Genomic DNA, 17,822 nt, shown 5'->3' with positions numbered 1-17,822 from the left:
GTTCTGACTCGTTACAAGGCACCCTATAGAATCAAAGAATTTGTAGAGTTGCGTGGGACCCCCAGGGGCTTTCCTGTCCAACCCCTTGCCAGGCAGGAACCTCAACTAAAGCATCCGTGACTGATGTATATTTTCCTAGGCATGCGTCTGCCTTAGGCAGCTGGTTTGGAGCGAGGGAAGGGCACCAACGTTTTAGTCGCGGCTCTCTTTAATGCATTCTTGTTGCGTTTTTGCTGCCAGCGAGGAGCAAAAAAACAAAAATACCCACCACGTGCGTCGTGGAAGTCTCTGCTGTAGGTGCCAAAATAACATGACCCCCACTATCCACGCATAGACGCCTTGCACTAGTTGCAAGCGCCCTTGTCCGGCGCTCTCTCTTTGCGCATCAGGAAGCAAAATGTCTTGGTCCAGCCCTGAAGGCGCTGCGGGCGAAGGCAGTGCGCGCGAGCCGCGACCGCCTCCGGCTCCGCGCTTGGCTTCTAGGAATTCGCCAGGCGGCGGGGAGAAAAAGGGGGCGACGCAGGCGGGAGGCGGAGGAGGGAGGGAGGGAGGGAGGGAGGACTCGGGCAGGTTCCCCTGCGCGCTCCCTTTCCTTCTCCCGCTGCAAAGAAGCCAAGCCAAGCAAGCAATCAGCTTATTCGGGTAGCCGAGTCCCCGAGGACAAAACGCGAGACCGAAAAAAGCACAGCTCAAGTGATTTAAAAGATCAGCGTTCAAATTGTATAATATTGTGAAATCCTCTGGGCTGGCGGAGGGGGGAGACGCGCGCAAGGAGCTTAGCTGCCTCTCGGCGCGGGCTTTCTCTGCAAACCCGAGTCAGGGAGCGAGTGCGCGGCGAAGAAAATTAAGCGGGTAAAGCGCGCGGAATCTTGCTATATCCCACCCAAAATTTAGGGGGAACCGGGCGGCCAAGGTGCCCTCTGCCTCCACACATCGAGTTGTGTGGCTGCTTCGGAGCTTGAGATCTAGCAGTGCAACGAGCCCGCTGTTTTTAGCTGCTCGTGAAAGGTAAACAAGGGCTCTCCATCCGTCTTGGCGCAAGAAGGTCGCGGCGACGCAGGATGCAACGCGAAGCTAAGCAGGGCTGGATTTGGTTAGGGCGTGGATGGGAGACCACTCGGGGACCCCCCCCCCGGGAAAAGCCTTCAGCTTCCACAACAGAAGAAACGCGGGATGTTGATGTAATAACAAAAGTACCCTGTTGCAATCGGTTGTTGGAAACATTAGCTCGGGACCCAAAAGCTAAGCCGGGTTGCATTGCGCCTTACAAAAAGCTGTTGGTTTTAAAAAGGGAAAGGTCCATGGGCGTAGCCAATCAAGATCAAATAAATAAAAATACTTTAACCGAGGTTCTGTATCCACAACGCGAAGCCTGCTCCCCATAACACGGAGTCTACCCCCCCCCAACTTAAATCCTGGCTCCTTTCCCAGCGGTGCAGCCCAGTTATGTACACATTTACAAATAAGTGTTCAGGGGGGAAGTGTGTCAGTATTCTGTAGGGTTGCAAATTTATTCCGCCCCATCCTGTGTATAGCATTAGCGCGCAGAAGGCCATTGATCCGACGCATCACTTTGCGCAGGATCTCTCTAGCATAAGGAGATAAAACTGGTATGTTGAAGGTAAATAGCATTTTTTAAGCGCGCCAAGTTTATGCTCATAAAGCCATACTCAAAAGGATGGATCGTGGGTGTATGGTGCCCAATTTATCCTCTGTCAACTGCAAGTTATCCCCGGGATATTTTTACTTTAAAGTAAGCACTGTTGAAAATCTGCCCTGTTTTCCATATTGAAAGGACACAGGAGCTACATCTTGCGTTACCCAGATGGCTGCAATATCCCTCCCCCCCTTGCATTAGCCCGCTGTGCGTACAAACAGGGCTTAATTCAGAAGCCAGAAAAGGCAAAGATGCAATCTTTGCAGCTCCGACCTAACCTCTAGTTTCTGCAAAGAGCAGCTGTGCACTGCAATCCTAATAGACCCGTTGAGTTTATCAGGGCTTACCCCTCATTGCATTATGCTGTTATTTTAATTGCTTTAAAAAAAAAGAGTAACTGGTTCGGAGAACTTCGGTTACTGGACGGCGTTGCAATGCAGTTAATAAAATAACTACTCCTAAGTCTGGATAGGACAGACTGCTGCCTTGTTCTCTCTTCCAAGGCCCAAAGATTTTCCTGACTTTTGTCTTCTTGTACCGAAACGCTCCCTTCTCTCCCCCCACCCTCCTTCCTTTGGCTCGGTTTGTCTCTCAAAACTGCTTTACTCCAAGACCGTAAAACCTCCTTGGTGCTGAATCCACAAGCGCAATAAAGGGCCTTCTCTTTTTTGCGCACCAACGAAAATGAATAAGCGTGGATAGAATGGGCCGACTCTGGTTTTCTGGAAATCACGCTTGGTTTTAAATTCACTTCTTTTCTTTTAAATCCACACCCAGGTGCTCTCTGTGGACCTTGTTTAGACCCCAGATCCATGCAAACAAAGCGCTTCCAACTCTTCTCCTGCTTTAAAAAGCGTTTTAAGTCAAGGACGGGAAAGAAAGAATCTCAGTTTCGCTCACCTATTATTTTATTACACTGGAATTGTTCGTTTCTTGGTCTGTTTGTTGTGATTTGGCCGCCCCCTCCCCCTACAATCCCTGGTCCTGCTGCACATGCTCCACGGGGAGAAAAAGGAAATTAAATCACCAGCGCACGCAGGCATCAAGCCTCAAACAATAATAATAATAATATTAATAATAATTAATAATAGCAATTATGATAATCAAATAAAACAATCTACCCACAGAGCAATTCTTTAAATAAGTCAATAAACATTATATAGAATATTTATATTTATATTTATATATATGTATATGTATAAAAAAAACTTTTAAAAATAAAAGCGAACTAACAAACCAAACCAAACAAACAACCTCCGAAAAACAACCACCAGCAACTTTTCAGCTGGAAATCCCCAGAGGGAGGAATTAGGATTTGCGGCAGGCGACGGAGCTGCAATTTCTATCCTCCTCCCTCTAGGTTTGGCGTCTCTCTTTCTCCCTCTCCGCCTGTGTGTGTGACTTTTGAGGCATCTTTACAGCAGATCCTGGCTGAAGGATGGAAGGCGACGAAGATGCCGCTGGGAGGACAAGCGTCAGCGGAGTCTCTCCGAGCGTTTTCGCGTCCTGCTTTTCAGACGGGCTGGACGGTCCTTGGAGACTCCGGCTGCTCCGCAGGCCCGCCACCAGCCGTCGGGCCCGGGATTGCGGACAAGGCAAAGCGGCGCAGGAAGCCGTGAAGGCGGGCAAGGCAGGCAGACAGGCACTGGCTGGCTAGGAGTGCTTGCTGGAGGCGGCTGTGCCACCGCTGCTGCTGCTGCGCCCTCGGCTCTCCCGCGCGCCCGACCGCCCCGTCCGTCAGTCCTTCCTCCTCCTCCTGTCCTCCTCTTCTTCCTTCTCACAGATCACATTCGCTGTCGCTGGAAGTGATGGAGATGGCCGAGGAGGCGGCGGCTTTGCTGGACAGGCTGGCGGCGGGGCTGGCGGCGGCGCCCAGGAGGGGTTCTCCGGCGCTCTCCTCCTCCGACGGCAGCGACCGCCCTGCGCCTTGCGACGACAAAACTTGCTGCTGGAGCCTGCGGCGGGAGAAGCGAGAGGGAGCCGTCACTTTGGGGAGGCAGCGGAAATAATCAAGGGCTGCCCCCTCCCTCCTTCCGGAACACCCCCACCTCTGTCTCCGGGCCCACCCACTGCACCCCCGATGCCCATCCCTGAGCCACCTAGACAGGGGTCCTCAGCACCAAGACGCAGCCTCCTGCTTCCGGGCAATGTGCATTCATATTTCTAGAGGGGCGAGGAACAATGCTGGCCCTCCACCTTTGGGCTAAGGACGGCCAGTGAGCGCCACACACTTGTTTTCTAAATTTGTTGTTGTTTTCTGGTGGTGCATATTTAATCCAGCCAGATGGGCTTGGGCAGGGTATAAATGATAAAATTATTATCATTATTATTAAGGCAGTAATACATTTGGATATATAATGCTTTGGATATATTGGATATATAATGCTTTCTGCATTTAGGTATCCCAAGGAGATTCACAATCTATATGATGATGGTGATAGTGATGATGATGATGATGATGTTCCCAACTAAATCCTACTCAGAACAGATCCACTGAACACAATGGACATAAGTTCATTATTTGCAGTGGATCTACTCTGAGTCGGGTTAACACGGGACACAATCCATTATGTTTGTTATTATTGTCAAAATACAGCCATAAGTAAAACAATGACACAATGTTTTTTTTTAATTAAATGATTGCAATAGACTATAGCATTAAAAACACACACGCATACCCCTAGCAGACCATATTAATGAGAACCCCTGTCTCTTTGGCAGAGATGAACACACCTCTTTCCCTTTGTGCTCACTCATTATACTTCTTCACACCTGGAGCAGCCCAAGGTCTCACCTGCCTATACAGCTTATACTTTCCTCTACAAATCTGTGGTGTGGCTGCATTTGGAAAACGGTACGTTTCAAAGCACAAACCAAAGTGTTGGTGCTGAGCTTTAAAGCCCTAAACAGCCTGGGTCCAGTATACCTGAAGGAGCGTCTCCACCCCCATCCTTCTGCCCGGACGCTGAGATCCAGCTGCGAGGGTCTTCCGCTGGTTCCCTCACTGGAAGAAGTGAAGGGAACCAGACAGAAGGCCTTCTCAGTAGTGGTGCCCTCCCTGTAGAATGCCCTCCCATCAGATGTCAAGAAGATAAAGAACTACACAACTTTTAGAAGACATCTGAAGGCAGCCTTGTATCAGGAAGTTTTTAATGTTTGATGTTTTATTAAGTTTTAAATATGCTGTAAGCTGCCCAGAGTAGCTGGGGAAACCCGCCCAGATGGGTGGGGTATAAATATTATTTATTTATTTAGAGTTTTGGTCACTTCATCTCAAAAAAGTAATTGCAGAGCGGAGGAGACGGCTCCTAGGGGCTGATGTCCCTTTGCCCCCCCCCCATAAAATATTTGAGGAGACTGGGCCCCCCAAAGTTAATGGACATTGCCATTCAAATGTTGTGCATGTGTCATGTCATGTGATCGATTTATGTGGGGCAGGGCTTACCTGGCACCCCAATATTTTATTCAGGTTGGCACCCCCATTGCAGAGCTGGAAAGGGTAACGGGATCGAGGGGATGGGACAACTTGCCTATTGGGAAAGAGTGCAACATTTGGGACTTCTCAGATTAGAGAAAAGCCCAGTAAAAGGCAAGAAGTGTATAAAATTTATGCATGGCATTTCATAAAAACCGAGAAGTCCAATGAAGGTGAATGCTAGAAGATTCAGGACAGAAAAAAGAAAGGGATTCTCCACACAGCGCAGTTAAACTATGGAATCTGCACTGCACAAAGTGGCAGTGATGTTCACTAACTTTTATGGCTTTAAAATATGTAATCTCCTCTAATAATGCTACCAATGTCTTGATGCCTCTGTTCTGTGTTCACTGCTGGACGCAGTATGCCTCTAAACTAAATAGTAGCAGTAGTAATAGTAATAATAATAATGATTTATTTATACCCCGCTCATCTGGCTGGGTTTCCCTAGCCACTCTGGGCGGCTTCCAACAGGATATTAAAGGTACAGGTAAAAGACCCCTGACAGTTAAGTCCAGTCGTGAACAACTCTGGGTTTGCGGCGCTCATCTCGCTTTACTGGCCGAGGGAGCTGGCATACAGCTTCCGGGTCATTTGGCCAGCATGACTAAGCCGCTTCTGGCAAACCAGAGCAGCACACGGAAACACCATTTACCTTCCTGCCAGAGCGGCACCTATTTATCTACTTGCACTTTGATGTGCTTTCGAACTGCTAGGTTGGTGGGAGCAGGGACCGAGCAACGGGAGCTCACCCCGTTGCAGGGATTCGAATCGCCAACCTTCCAATCGGCAAGCCTAAGGCTCAGTGGTTTACACCACAGCGCCACCCGCATCCCAACAGAATATTAAAAACACAATAAAACATCAAAAACTTCCCTAACAGGGCTGCCTTCAGATGTCTTCTGAAAGTCAGATAGCTGTTTTTTCCCTTGACATTGGATGGGAGGGTGTTCCACAGGGCAGGAGCCACCACTGAGAAGGCCCTCTGCCTGGTTCCCTGTAACCTCACTTCTCGCAGTGAGGGAACCGCCAGAAGGGCCTCGGAGCTGGATCTCAGTGTCCAGGCTGTATTGCACTGTTGCACTATGGTCTTGTTGGTGGGCTTCCCAGAGGCATCTGATAGGCTACTGTGAGAACAGGATGGTGGACTGGATACACCACTAGGCTCTTCTAATGTTGTTTGCACCCCTGTACTAACCCTACAAGGGACGCAGGTGGCGCTGTGGGTTAAAGCCTCAGCGCCTAGGACTTGCCGATCGAAAGGTCGGTGGTTCGAATCCCTGCGGCGGGGTGCGCTCCCGCTGCTCGGTCCCAGCGCCTGCCAACCTAGCAGTTCGAAAGCACCTCCGGGTGCAAGTAGATAAATAGGGACCGCTTACCAGCGGGAAGGTAAACGGCGTTTCCGTGTGCGGCTCTGGCTCGCCAGAGCAGCGATGTCACGCTGGCCACGTGACCCGGAAGTGTCTTCGGACAGCGCTGGCCCCTGGCCTCTTAAGTGAGATGGGCGCACAACCCCAGAGTCTGTCAAGACTGGCCCGTACGGGCAGGGGTGCCTTTACCTTTACCTTTACTAACTCTACAGTCCTCTTCGTCTTATCAAAAGGTGGAAACACAATCATATGCTCTGCCACTGTCTCAGGAATTGCAACCTATCACTTCTCCAGCTCTTAGCTATTCTGTTTCTGTTAGCCAAAAACACACACCATAGCAGTCGTGTTTGCATCATCAGACACCATGCTTCTCCATGCCTGCATGGAGAGGGCAATGAAGAAGAGGAGGAGGAGGAGTTTGGATTTGATATCCCGCTTTATCACTACCCAACGGAGTCTCAAAGTGGCTAACAATCTCCTTTCCCTTCCTCCCCCACAACAAACACTCTGTGAGGTGAGTGGGGCTGAGAGACTTCAGAGAAGTGTGACTGGCCCAAGGTCACCCAGCAGCTGCATGTGGAGGAGCGGGGAAGCGAACCCAGTTCACCAGATTATGAGTCTACCGCTCTTAACCACTACACCACACTGGCTCTCGGTGAACGAGGACAGGGGTCAGCAAACCTTTCCAGCAAGGGGCTGGTTCACTGTCCCTCAGCCCTTGTGGGGGGCCGGACTGTATTTTGAAAAAAATAAGAATGAATGAATTCCTATGCCCCACAAATAACCCAGAGATGCATTTTAAATAAAAGCACACATTCTACTCATGTAAAACATGCTGAGTCCCAGACCGTCCTCAGGCCAGATTTAGAAGGCGATTGGGCCAGATCCGGCCCCTGGGCCTTAGTTTGCCTACCCATGAACTAGGACTTCCCAGCTGCTCTCAGCACATTGCAGGGTGTGGGGGTCTCATATCCATACAGGGAGAGTGGTTCTCTGATTTCACAAAAGCCCAGGCAGACTTAAGAACTAATAAATCATTTTAATGAGCCACAAGAACACAGAAATAGCTGGACCAGGACAAAGGCCCTTCTAGTCCAACATTCTGTTCTCCCGATGGCCAACAAAGCTTACAATCGGGACCTGAGTGCAATTGTGGGGAGGAAATTCCACAACTTAGGAGCTGCTGCAGAGAATGCTCTCTCCCAGAGCACCACCACTCAAACTTCTGTGGGCAGTGGAACTTCCAATGAGGCCTTTTCTGCAGTGGCTCCCCATTTGTGGGATGCTCTCCCCAGGGAGGTTTGGCCAGAGCCTTCATTACATATCTGGCAAAAATGTTCCTCTTTGACCAGGCCTTTGGTTGATTGACATCCAATACCCTTTAAAAATGTGTTGTGGAGGTGGGGGGTTATTGGGTTGCTCTTGTTTTTGTTTTTATTATGCATTTTATGTTTTTTATATTGTGATTTTAACTTGAGATCTGCGGGCATAGGGCGGTATACAAATTTTAATAATAATAATTATACCAAGATGACTTGCTATGTTGATGTTAATAAATGAGTGGGTTTATAGGGAGGGAAGCAGTATTTCAGATTTCTACATCATTTAGACCTTGACATCATCATTATCATCATTATTATTATTATTATTATTATACCCTGCCCATCTGGCTGGGTTTCCCCAGCCACTCTAATCATAGCATTACTGTATGATCAATAACAAATGATACACCTACCCTCCATGAATTTGTCTAATGCTCTTTTAAAGCATATACTCTGTGCCTTGTGTCAATGAGTTCCACAGATTAATTATGCACTGCATAAAGAAGTACTGCCTTTCGTATTCCCAGTGGGGTGGCTTGGCCATAGAGTTTCAGAAAGGTACACAACAATGATGTGACCATATCCCCGCACCCCACCCCACCCGCTTAAAAAAAGACTTTCACTTTAACCATGTCACTTTAACCAAGCCACTCTGTTCCCTATTATTTCAATGCATGCTATTTCCCCAAAGGACAAAAGCTTATCTTGGAATCTGTACCCTTTGTCATTCATTGGAAGGTGAGAGAAGGCAAAAGCTTACTTAAAGATGTAATTTTCCTGTTCACCTACTCAGCTACTGCAAAGGAAATTTAAAAAAAAATCCTTACAACTAACAGTGTAAGACACATTTTGCCTCCTCAGAAATCACTCTGTCTTTCCTTTATGGTGGGGGAACCTTATGCCCTCCAGGTGTTATTGGACTACAAGTCCCATCATCCCTGACCATTGGCAGGGGGTGACAGGAGTCTGGGAATATATGAAGGGCCACAGACTAGCCAACCCTGCCCTAAATATTTGCCTTCCTTTGGATTTCTGAGCACAATTCAAAGTGTTGGTGCTGACCTTTAAAGCCCTAAACGGCCTCGGTCCAGTATATCTGAAGAAGCATCTCCACCCCCATCGTTCTGCCTGGACACTGAGGTCCAGCGCCGAGGGCCTTCTGGTGGTTCCCTCCCTACGAGAAGTGAGGTTACAGGGAACCAGGCAGAGTGCCTTCTCGGTGGTGGCACCCTCCCTGTTGAACACCCTCCCTTCAGATGTCAAGGAGATAAAGAATTACACAAACTTTAGAAGACATCTGAAGGCAGCCCTGTATAGAGAAGCTTTTAATGTTTGATGTATTACGGTATTTTAATATTTTTTTGGAAGCCACCCAGAGTGGCTGGGGAAGCCCAGCCAGATGGGTGGGGTATAAATAATAAATTATAATAATATTATTATTATTGTGTTTCTTCATGAACCTGCTTCAATCAGAGATTATAGAGGTATAAAGAAATGAGTATGCCCAAAATTGGCCCTATCAGCAGGGCTTTTTCGGCTGTGGCCCCAATCTGGTGGAACGCTCTGTTACAAGAGACTAGGGCCCTGCGGGACTTGACATCTTTCCGCGGGGCCTGCAAGACAGAGCTGTTCCAAAAGGCCTTTGGCCAGGGCACAGTCTGACCCCCTCCTTTGGTAATCCTCACAGAACTCTAGCCCAATGGTTGCCATGAATTTGATTCTGAATTGATTTTGGAATGAATTGATTTCAGAATGTATTTCAATTAAATGATTATGATTTTATGTAAACTGTGTTATTTTTATTGTTGTTAGCCGCTCTGAGCCCGGCTTTGGCTGGGGAGGGTGGGATATAAATAAAATTATTATTATTATTATTATCAGCATCATATCAGCTTCAAGGCTCCTAAGCACTGTTTTCTGTTACAGCCATGTTTGCCAAATTCAGCTAGGTCCTATTGGCTCCCAACTCCATCCATCTTATCCACTTGTTAACCACCTAATCTGAAGCTGCAGTAGCCAGTGTCTTACACTTCCCCATCAGCTATCCTAGCCAAGGCCCCTTCCACAATTTAAAATGGCCAGTCATAGAATGACTTCACATGCATGTACAAATAACTTCAGCGTAACTTTGGTGCAGGGATGTGGGTGGCGCTGTGGGTTAAATCACAGAGCCTAGGACCTGCCGATCAGAAGGTCGGCGGTTCGAATCCCCGTGATGGGGTGAGGTCCCATTGCTCGGTCCCAGCTCCTGTCAACCTAGCTGTTCGAAAGCACGTCAAAGTGCAAGTAGATAAATAGGTACCACTCCGGCGGGAAGGTAAACACCGTTTCCGTGTGCTGCTCTGGTTCGCCAGAAGTGGCTTTAGTCATGCTGGCCACATGACCCGGAAGCTGTACGCCGGCTCCCTCGGCCAATAAAGCGAGATGAGCGCCGCAACCCCAGAGTCGGTCACAACTGTACCTAATGGTCAGGGGTCCCTTTACCTTTACCTTAACTTTGGTGCAGGGTTCCACGGGTTTCAAACCATCTCCCTAGGGAACCCTAAGACACTCTGGAAATTTGTCAGAGGTCCTCAGTGAAGGTTCAGGAACGACAGACAAGCCAGTTGATTCCTGCATCGGCAGGGGGTTGGACTAGATGACTCCCCCCCCCCCACGCGTCCCTTGCAATTCTACAATTCTAAGCTTTCCTGAAAGAGCATTACCAATTCCTCCCTTTAATGCACAGCCAAAGAAAAGGGTTGTGTGCCTTCTGCAACAGTCGGTCACTTTGCACAGGGGATGGGCGTCCCTCGTGCCATGATCTTTCTGCAATGGCCAGGGGTTCACTGACAATTGCACACAGATTCCTCAGCAGACAGATCAGGGTGGAAATTCCTCCTGAATGCGGGAAGTTTGAGAAACACATTGGTATAGCTCAAGGGAGTATTTGTCCTGCTTTAGGGGCTAGGGGGTGTGACAGGTCAACTGGAACCAGTTCTGACTCTTCCTCATTCTGCGAACTTTGTTAATTCACCACGCCTACATTTGCAGCCACTGCAAGGTTTTAAAACTCTTGCCAACTGATCCACTCATGCAGTTTTAATTTAGCCATTTGTGCATTTAAATTATATTTCCCTAATTCCAAATTGTATTATTATCAACATTAATATATATCCGTAATATTCTGGATGAAGTTTCTTTTCAAGAATGCATTTCTCAGATTATTTCAGATTCTGTAAATGCGATTATTTCTACTGTTATTTTTCTTGCAATGCTATGTTATATGATACCGCCAACACCCAGACCTTGTAAATTACATTTTATTTGGCCCCCATTTTGTTTTCATTGGGAGTAATTGTTTTCATTTGTGTAATAACCCATACAATTTGGAGGTGATATTCAAACATAAATCAAAGGCCTTTAACATATATATATATATATATATATATATGCAGGTTTTGGTGTCCTCGGGTGTCTTCCCGTGTAAAAGTTGGGGTGTCTGGGCGACGTTTCGACGAGGTCTCACTCGTCATCTTCTTTGACCTCGTCGAAACGTCGCCCAGACACCCCAACTTTTACACGGGAAGACACCCGAGGACACCAAAACCTGCATTCCTGTACCCGTGAAAATCTACGAAAGCATATATATATATATATATATATATATATATATATATATATATATATGGATTCATTTCAGTTTTTGAAATTTTCAGTAGGGAAGGGTTGCAGGGTTGAGTGATGTTCAAAGGGTCTGCTAGAGCAGTCATTGTCAGACACAACAGAAGTCCACAACAAATGTTCTCAACACATAATGCTTTTTTGTAGTTCTACCTTGAACATGTCTGCAAAAAGTACAAAAAGAGCAATGTATCGTTCAAAGTAGAGCAGCAAAAAAGGCAAAATCAATGTATTTTGAGAAGATTTTTAGTGGTTTTTTGTTTTGTTCTGCCTCACAATAGATGCTGTAGTATTATCGACATGGATGAAGTCATCACACATACAGCTTTTTTAATATAAAAAAGCAAAGGCACACACACCTAGCACATGGACCCAGTTAACAATAGTCACTCTCTGGGTAGAATCGGCATGGAAGACCAGTTCAAGATAGAAATACTTTGAAGCAGATGTGAAACACATCCTACAGAATAACATCTAGGAACATAATTTAAGATTGTATTGTTTTCCCCTCCTCTCTTTTTCTGAAAATCACGTTTTTAAAATTAAACCTGCCTCGGGCAAACATGGGTGTTACAGAGCTGAAATAAAATACATCTGTGAAATATTGCAACTTCTTGATATATGCTATTTTACTGTTATTAGTGTTGTTATTCTATCATCATCATCATCATCATCATCATCATCATCTCTTCACCTCTTTATGTAGCCAGGCTCATTTTTAAGGCTGACTACATCTCTTAGAACAAAGAACCGAAGAACTCTGTTAATCTAAGCACCGAGGGTTAAGCCTCGTCTATAGAAACGGCTCCTTTTAGCTACCAAACCTAAGACAAATACATTAATGGGTGACGATCCAAGAATTTGGCATCGAAGCAGCAGTTTCTATTTCTGCAAACTATAGTGCGTAATAGTAATTTTAAACAGACCTGCTTTCAAGCAACTTTTAGCAGAAATATATCTTGGATCACTTATTTGAGGCGGCTGTGGTCCCCACAAGTGTTTCAAAACATTGTTTCTCTCCCCCCCCCCCGCCGCCGCCGCCAGTTCCAATAAATTTAACCTCACTTCCACTACAATGGGGAGGAAATGCAGTTTCTGCAGATTGTACTACGGATTGGAATCAGCTCCTCTCCAGTAATTTAAGGAATGTCCTACAAACTGATTTCCACCATGGATAGTTTAGAACCAAAAACAGTGTGTTTTTCACTGGATTCATTCTTTGTACTTATTGTATAAATGGAACATCCACTCCCAAGTACACCGGGTTTTAAATTTTGTTTTTGTAATATGATATTTTCTTGTGTGTGCTATTGCTCCGCCCTTATTTTATAAACATTTATGAAATAAAGAGTCAATACTGTTTAAAAATGACACCTCCACAAAAATACAGAACAAAGAAGAGTATTTTCTGACAAAGCTTTCAAGGATGTTAAGATTAGAACCAATTTTAGCTCTGAGCAATCCAGAGTAGATTTGGAAAATGCTTTTTAAAAACAAACAGCAGGGCCGTTTTTAAACACAGTCTGCTAAATGTTCTGCTTTTTCTCTTGTAGCCTTTCTCTCAGTTGAAGAAGCCGCAACCCACTTGAAATAAAAGTCCTTTAATTTCCAGTTTTGCTGCATCGGCTTTTGTGGGACTGCCTGAATTTAAGAATCTCTTTACAGCTGCAATCCCGTGTGCACCTGAGCTCAGAAAGATTTGCTTCCAAGTAAACATGCATGGGGATTATAGCTGCATGCATGTTGCAAAACTCTCTTCTTCATTGGCTGTAACTGAGGAATAGATTCAAGAATATATACTTCGACTGGATCGCAAAAACAGCTTGTCCCCAGCAATTTCCCCCCTCTCTGTCTTTCTGTCTCTCTCTTTGCAAGTTGTTTATACATTGGTGTGCATCGCCCTCACATTTAAACTTTGTAAGATGGAAGCCTATCTATGTTTACGCAGAAATCAGTCCCGCAGCACAGGATTTACTCCTAGGTAAGCCTGTATGGGATTGTTCTGTTAGTCGGATTCGCAGACTTAAGCCGAAAGAATCCTATTGGATTTAAGCCGAAAGAATCCTACTGAAGTCCGTGGTTTACATTCAAGCACTTTGGCACAATGGAATCGTAAACACGCCTCCTGCAAAATATAGGTCATTCGTGCTAATTAGTGCACCTAATTGTCATCAGAAATCCTTTCCCATTCTAAGCTAGGCTGCTTCTTTTTACTTTCCCTATTTATTCCTAACGTCAAGCTCCCCATGCAGTCCTTAAACCAGCTCCCTGTTTGGCTAAGTAAAAGTGCTACGCTTAAATGGCAACATTGAGCATCTTTTTAAAATTATGGGCTGTATCCAAACCGTAACCCTAGAGAGGGATAAAGGATAATGGTGAAGGGAAGCTGATGTGAATTTCCTAGGAATGGCATGCACCTTAAAATATGCATGAATCACAACTGAATATTTGACAGGTTCAATCCCGCTGCCTACTGCCATGTTAAAGAGGCTTTAAGAACCATATCTTTCAAGATACCATCGTGTTGAATTCTGTTGGAAGTGGGTCTTGCTGCAGTTGAATACGGGCATTTACTGCTGTTGTGTCTTTGCACTGAAACACAGCAGTGTGTCTATGTCCTTTTACAAATTGGATTTAGAAAATGGATGGACGAACGGACAGCTGCTTAAAAGGAGAATGGCATAGCCATACCACATACTTCTCAACAGGGGAAGTATTTTGCTCAAACACTTTGCTCCCGAGTTGCTCCTGGTTTTAAATTAAAAGTGCTTGCTCGTGGTTGATTGCATTCAGAGACTGATTCGAAACTCATTACTCAAAGTAAGCCATTTTTTTAAAAAAATCATTTAAGTGTGGTCCCGTGTCCATGTACACTTGGGGATATCTTCTTTCGAGTTAAAGGGGACTTCTTGTGCATTTAGGACTGGCGAGCAATCAGCTTGATCCACGGAAATGCTTGTTTTAAATGAGCCATTAACGAGGTTATGCACCAGATAGCATTAACAGTATTAGAAATATCCATCTGTATAGATGGGTATCAGCAAGCATGGCATAATGGTATTAAATGATAACCCCCGGTACTGAAATAGATATTGTATTTTAAGATATGCTTATTTTAAACCCATCAGCTGGTCTCTACCTATGCATTCATACATACAGGCAATGCATTTTTCCTTTAGTCAAGCAGAGATGATGTGCTGGATAGTCAAAGGAAATTAAAAGAAAAATGAAAGCCAAAACTTTAATTGTAGATAAATTGTTAGAGGAGATAACAATAGTAAAAAATAGATTTTAAAATAGAAAAAAAACTATATCCTATGTTATGTACCTGCTTTCTTTCCTACTTTAATGTTAATTCTTTGAAGAATCATTTTGCAGTTCTCCAAACCTGCCTAGTTTCCTTCCCTCCCAAAAAGATGTTTCATAAATTAATTTCCAAAAAGATGTCCCATACATTAATTAAACTGCAGAATGCAACAGTCTCAACAGCAGTACACCTTTACAGATACAGGGACGCTGCAGAAAAGTAAGCAGATGTAATTGCCCGGCTGATCCTCAACATACTTACTTGGAAGTAAAATGACATTTCTGCATCTCATATCTCCCTGACCTCAAGTTTTTTTTTTACAACCCCCCACCCAACTATGTACCAGCAACTCAGGATAATGCTTTGTGCGTCTGATGAAGTGGACTGTTGCTCTAGGAAGCTTATGCCACAATTAATTAGTTTTTTCTTGGAGGTCCCACAATGCTGCGGCGTTGCTTATTCTGCAAAAGGCGATCAAGGCTGCTCATCTGGAAATCGGTTACATGAAATCTGGTTTTTAAATAGCAGCCCGCCCTGCTGATATCAATGTGGCTTGATGCTAAATTGGTAATTTAATACTTGTTTTGCAATTCATTTCCCAGCTCCGGGTTTAGGATCCGGGTGGACAAAAGAAGCTCACATTCTTACTTGTCTCCTCCCACAATCCCACTCTGTGGGAAATTCGAGCAGGGGAAAGTACAACCCTAAACGCTGTATCTAGAGAGCAAGCCTCACTGAACTCAGTATGACTTACTTCTGAGTAAAGGTGCATAAAACTGTACTGCAAATTTCCTCCAAAGTCCTTGCTCTTTGGACTGAATTGGGAGGATGAGGTTGCTCCAAAGGCGGCCGTGGAATAGGGAGATTCTAAGCACATTTTACATATGCGGTCTTCAGGCACCTTAAGGCGAAGTTTAAAACCCCCAATCTGTTTCAACGGAGCAGATACACACGAACGGCTTCCCGGATTCCCCCCTACGAATTCAGATCCAATTCAACTTACTTAAAAGGGGGGGAGGGGATTATTGTGCAGTGCTTTCAGTTTAACGGGTCCTATTCTGGCAACCTGAACATGAATTTTCGCCTGAGTATCCTCCTCCTGCCTACGTTAGCAGCTTCTATCTCGATTCGGTCCTAAAAGCTAATACCCAAAGACAGCAAACGAAGCTAACCGAGTGAATCTGACGCGGGCCGGGGAACGGGAGCAGCAGGATTCGCACCCTCGCCTCCCCGCTATTTGGAAGCGGAGACGGTCGCTGCAAAGGGGATTCCAAGCGGGCGCTGGTCCGCTTTGAGGCCCCTGGGCATGGAACAACTAACCCAATAAAATGGAGTGAGGACGTGGGGGCACAAGAAGGAGAAATCGCCAGGCGAGGGGAGCGGAATAAGAGGGCCATCTCTTTTTCCTACAGTGCCAGCAGCGCAACTGGATCTCAATCTTCGTATCTGTGTTTGGAGAACTCGTGAGTGCGCGCAAGAGTCTAGGAAGGGTATGAGTGTATCTATAGCGGCGCGGTCGCCATCCCACCAGCCACCCTCCCCCGAGATCTTCCTCCTCCTCCTCCTCCTCGGTCCATCCCCGCCGTGCGCTACCGACCTGTTCTTGGCGGCGGCGGCCCTGTCCCTTTGCCTGCGGTTTTTGAACCAGTTGCCCACCTGCGTGGGGGTGAGTCCGGTGGCTTGGGCCAGCTCTCGCTTTTTGCTGGGGTTTGGGTAAGGGTCCTGCAGGTACCACTCTCGCAGCAGGTGCCGCGTGCGCTCCTTGAAGCAGTGCGTCTTCTGCTCGCCGTCCCAGATGGTGCGCGGCAGCGGGAACTTCTTGCGCACGCGGTACTTGTCCACCGGCCCCAGCGGGCGGCCGCGCAGCTTCTCGGCCTCCTGGTAGTGGGCCTCGAGCCACAGCGCCTGCAGCTTGGCGTGCGACTCCTTGGGGAACTTGTGGTTCTCCAGGATGTGGTACAGCTCGCGGTAGTTGCCGGCGTGGAAGGCCACGATGGCGCGCGCGCGCAGCACCGACTCGTTGCGGTTGAGAGCCTCGCAAGCCGCCGGCGCCACCGGCAACGACCACAGGAAGCGCCCCAGGCGCTCCACGTCGCCGCTCTCCTCCAGGGTCTCGCACACCCCGGCCACTTGCTGAGGGCTGAAGTTGAGGATGGGCAGCTGGAACATGGAGGCGGCCGGCGAGGGGGCCAGGGCAGGCGAGAGGGATGGCTGGGCTGCTGGCGACCACGCTTCCTCCGGGTCACCTCTTGCGCGCAATCCGCGGGGAACGCCGAATCGAGGCGCCTCTTCTCCGCGCCTCGGGCTGGGCTGCCTCTACCGCGGGTCCAGGCGCCTCGTCCCTTAGTTATGGGGCTGCAGGGTTGCAGCGACTCTTCCACGCGTCGGAAGCGACTCCCAGAGCCTCGCCTCTCCAAACAGCGGCGCTGGTTTGGGCAGAAGCCACGCTTCTTCGCTTTTCTCCTGGGTTCAGAAAGCCAGCGCTCGCTCTCTCTCTCTCTTCAGCCCTCCAGATAAGGGGTAAAAATCATCTCTCTCTCTCTTACCCTTCCCGTCCCCTCCTCCTCCTCTTTTTGCGCGCTTCAGGCGCTCGCTTGGCTAACCTTTCGCAGCAGCAGCAGCGGCCGCCGCGCGCGCGCGCTGCGCTAGGGCGCTGGGAGAAAGACTGCGCCGCGCTCCGGCGGCTGCCTCAAGTTGGCAAGAGGGAGGGACCTGTGCGTGAATGGAGGAGGGAGGGCGAGGGAGGGGAAACAGGGGAAAGCCCCCCGCTTCCTCCACCACCGTCTCCCCCCCATGCACACACCGCACCCTCGGTCTCCCTTCCAGCTTCTGATTTGCTGCTGTTGGCCTCGCCAGATTGGCTGCCCCCTCGGTTTCCATGGCAGGCCGCCTGCCCATCACTGCCAAGCCTCTGCCAATCAAAGAGCGAAATCCTGCCAGCGCAGCAGCTCCGAGCGCGCTTGGAGAAGGAGGGTGGGCGTCCTCCGCCCTTTCCCCGCTTCTCCCTTTCTTCCTTTCAGCACCTCCC

The 17,822-nt window shown here is 47.5% G+C and overlaps 1 protein-coding gene across 2 annotated transcripts; it reads right to left on the bottom strand.

Moving 5' to 3' along the window:
- Positions 1 to 2,392: 2,392 nt before the first annotated feature.
- Positions 2,393 to 17,070, bottom strand: SIX6 (SIX homeobox 6). Of its 2 annotated transcripts, none has more exons than XM_081915461.1 (2): positions 16,392 to 17,070; positions 2,393 to 3,612 (listed from the first exon to the last, which is right to left on the bottom strand). In XM_081915461.1, the coding sequence occupies exons 1-2, from the start codon at positions 16,961 to 16,963 to the stop codon at positions 3,435 to 3,437; spliced, it is 750 nt and encodes a 249-aa protein (XP_081771587.1). In that variant the 5' UTR covers positions 16,964 to 17,070; the 3' UTR covers positions 2,393 to 3,434. The 2 variants fall into 2 exon arrangements, with proteins under 2 accessions (XP_081771587.1, XP_081771588.1); XM_081915462.1 differs by having other exon boundaries at positions 16,451 to 17,070.
- Positions 17,071 to 17,822: the final 752 nt, after the last annotated feature.

The sequence above is a fragment of the Podarcis melisellensis genome, assembly GCF_964234715.1.
Source record: "Podarcis melisellensis genome assembly, chromosome: 1".
Taxonomy (NCBI): Eukaryota; Metazoa; Chordata; class Lepidosauria; order Squamata; family Lacertidae; genus Podarcis; species Podarcis melisellensis.
This window is presented reverse-complemented; position numbering and strand designations above follow the sequence as displayed.

What these genes read in the sequence shown, in the direction of transcription:
- SIX6 (XM_081915461.1), bottom strand. Translation starts at nt 16,963, where the DNA reads ATGTTCCAGCTGCCCATCCTCAACTTCAGCCCTCAGCAAGTGGCCGGG. An exon ending in GCCGCCGCCGCCAAGAACAG is followed by an intron (nt 3,613 to 16,391) that starts GTCGGTAGCGCA and finishes CTCCCGCCGCAG; the next exon opens with GCTCCAGCAGCAAGTTTTGT.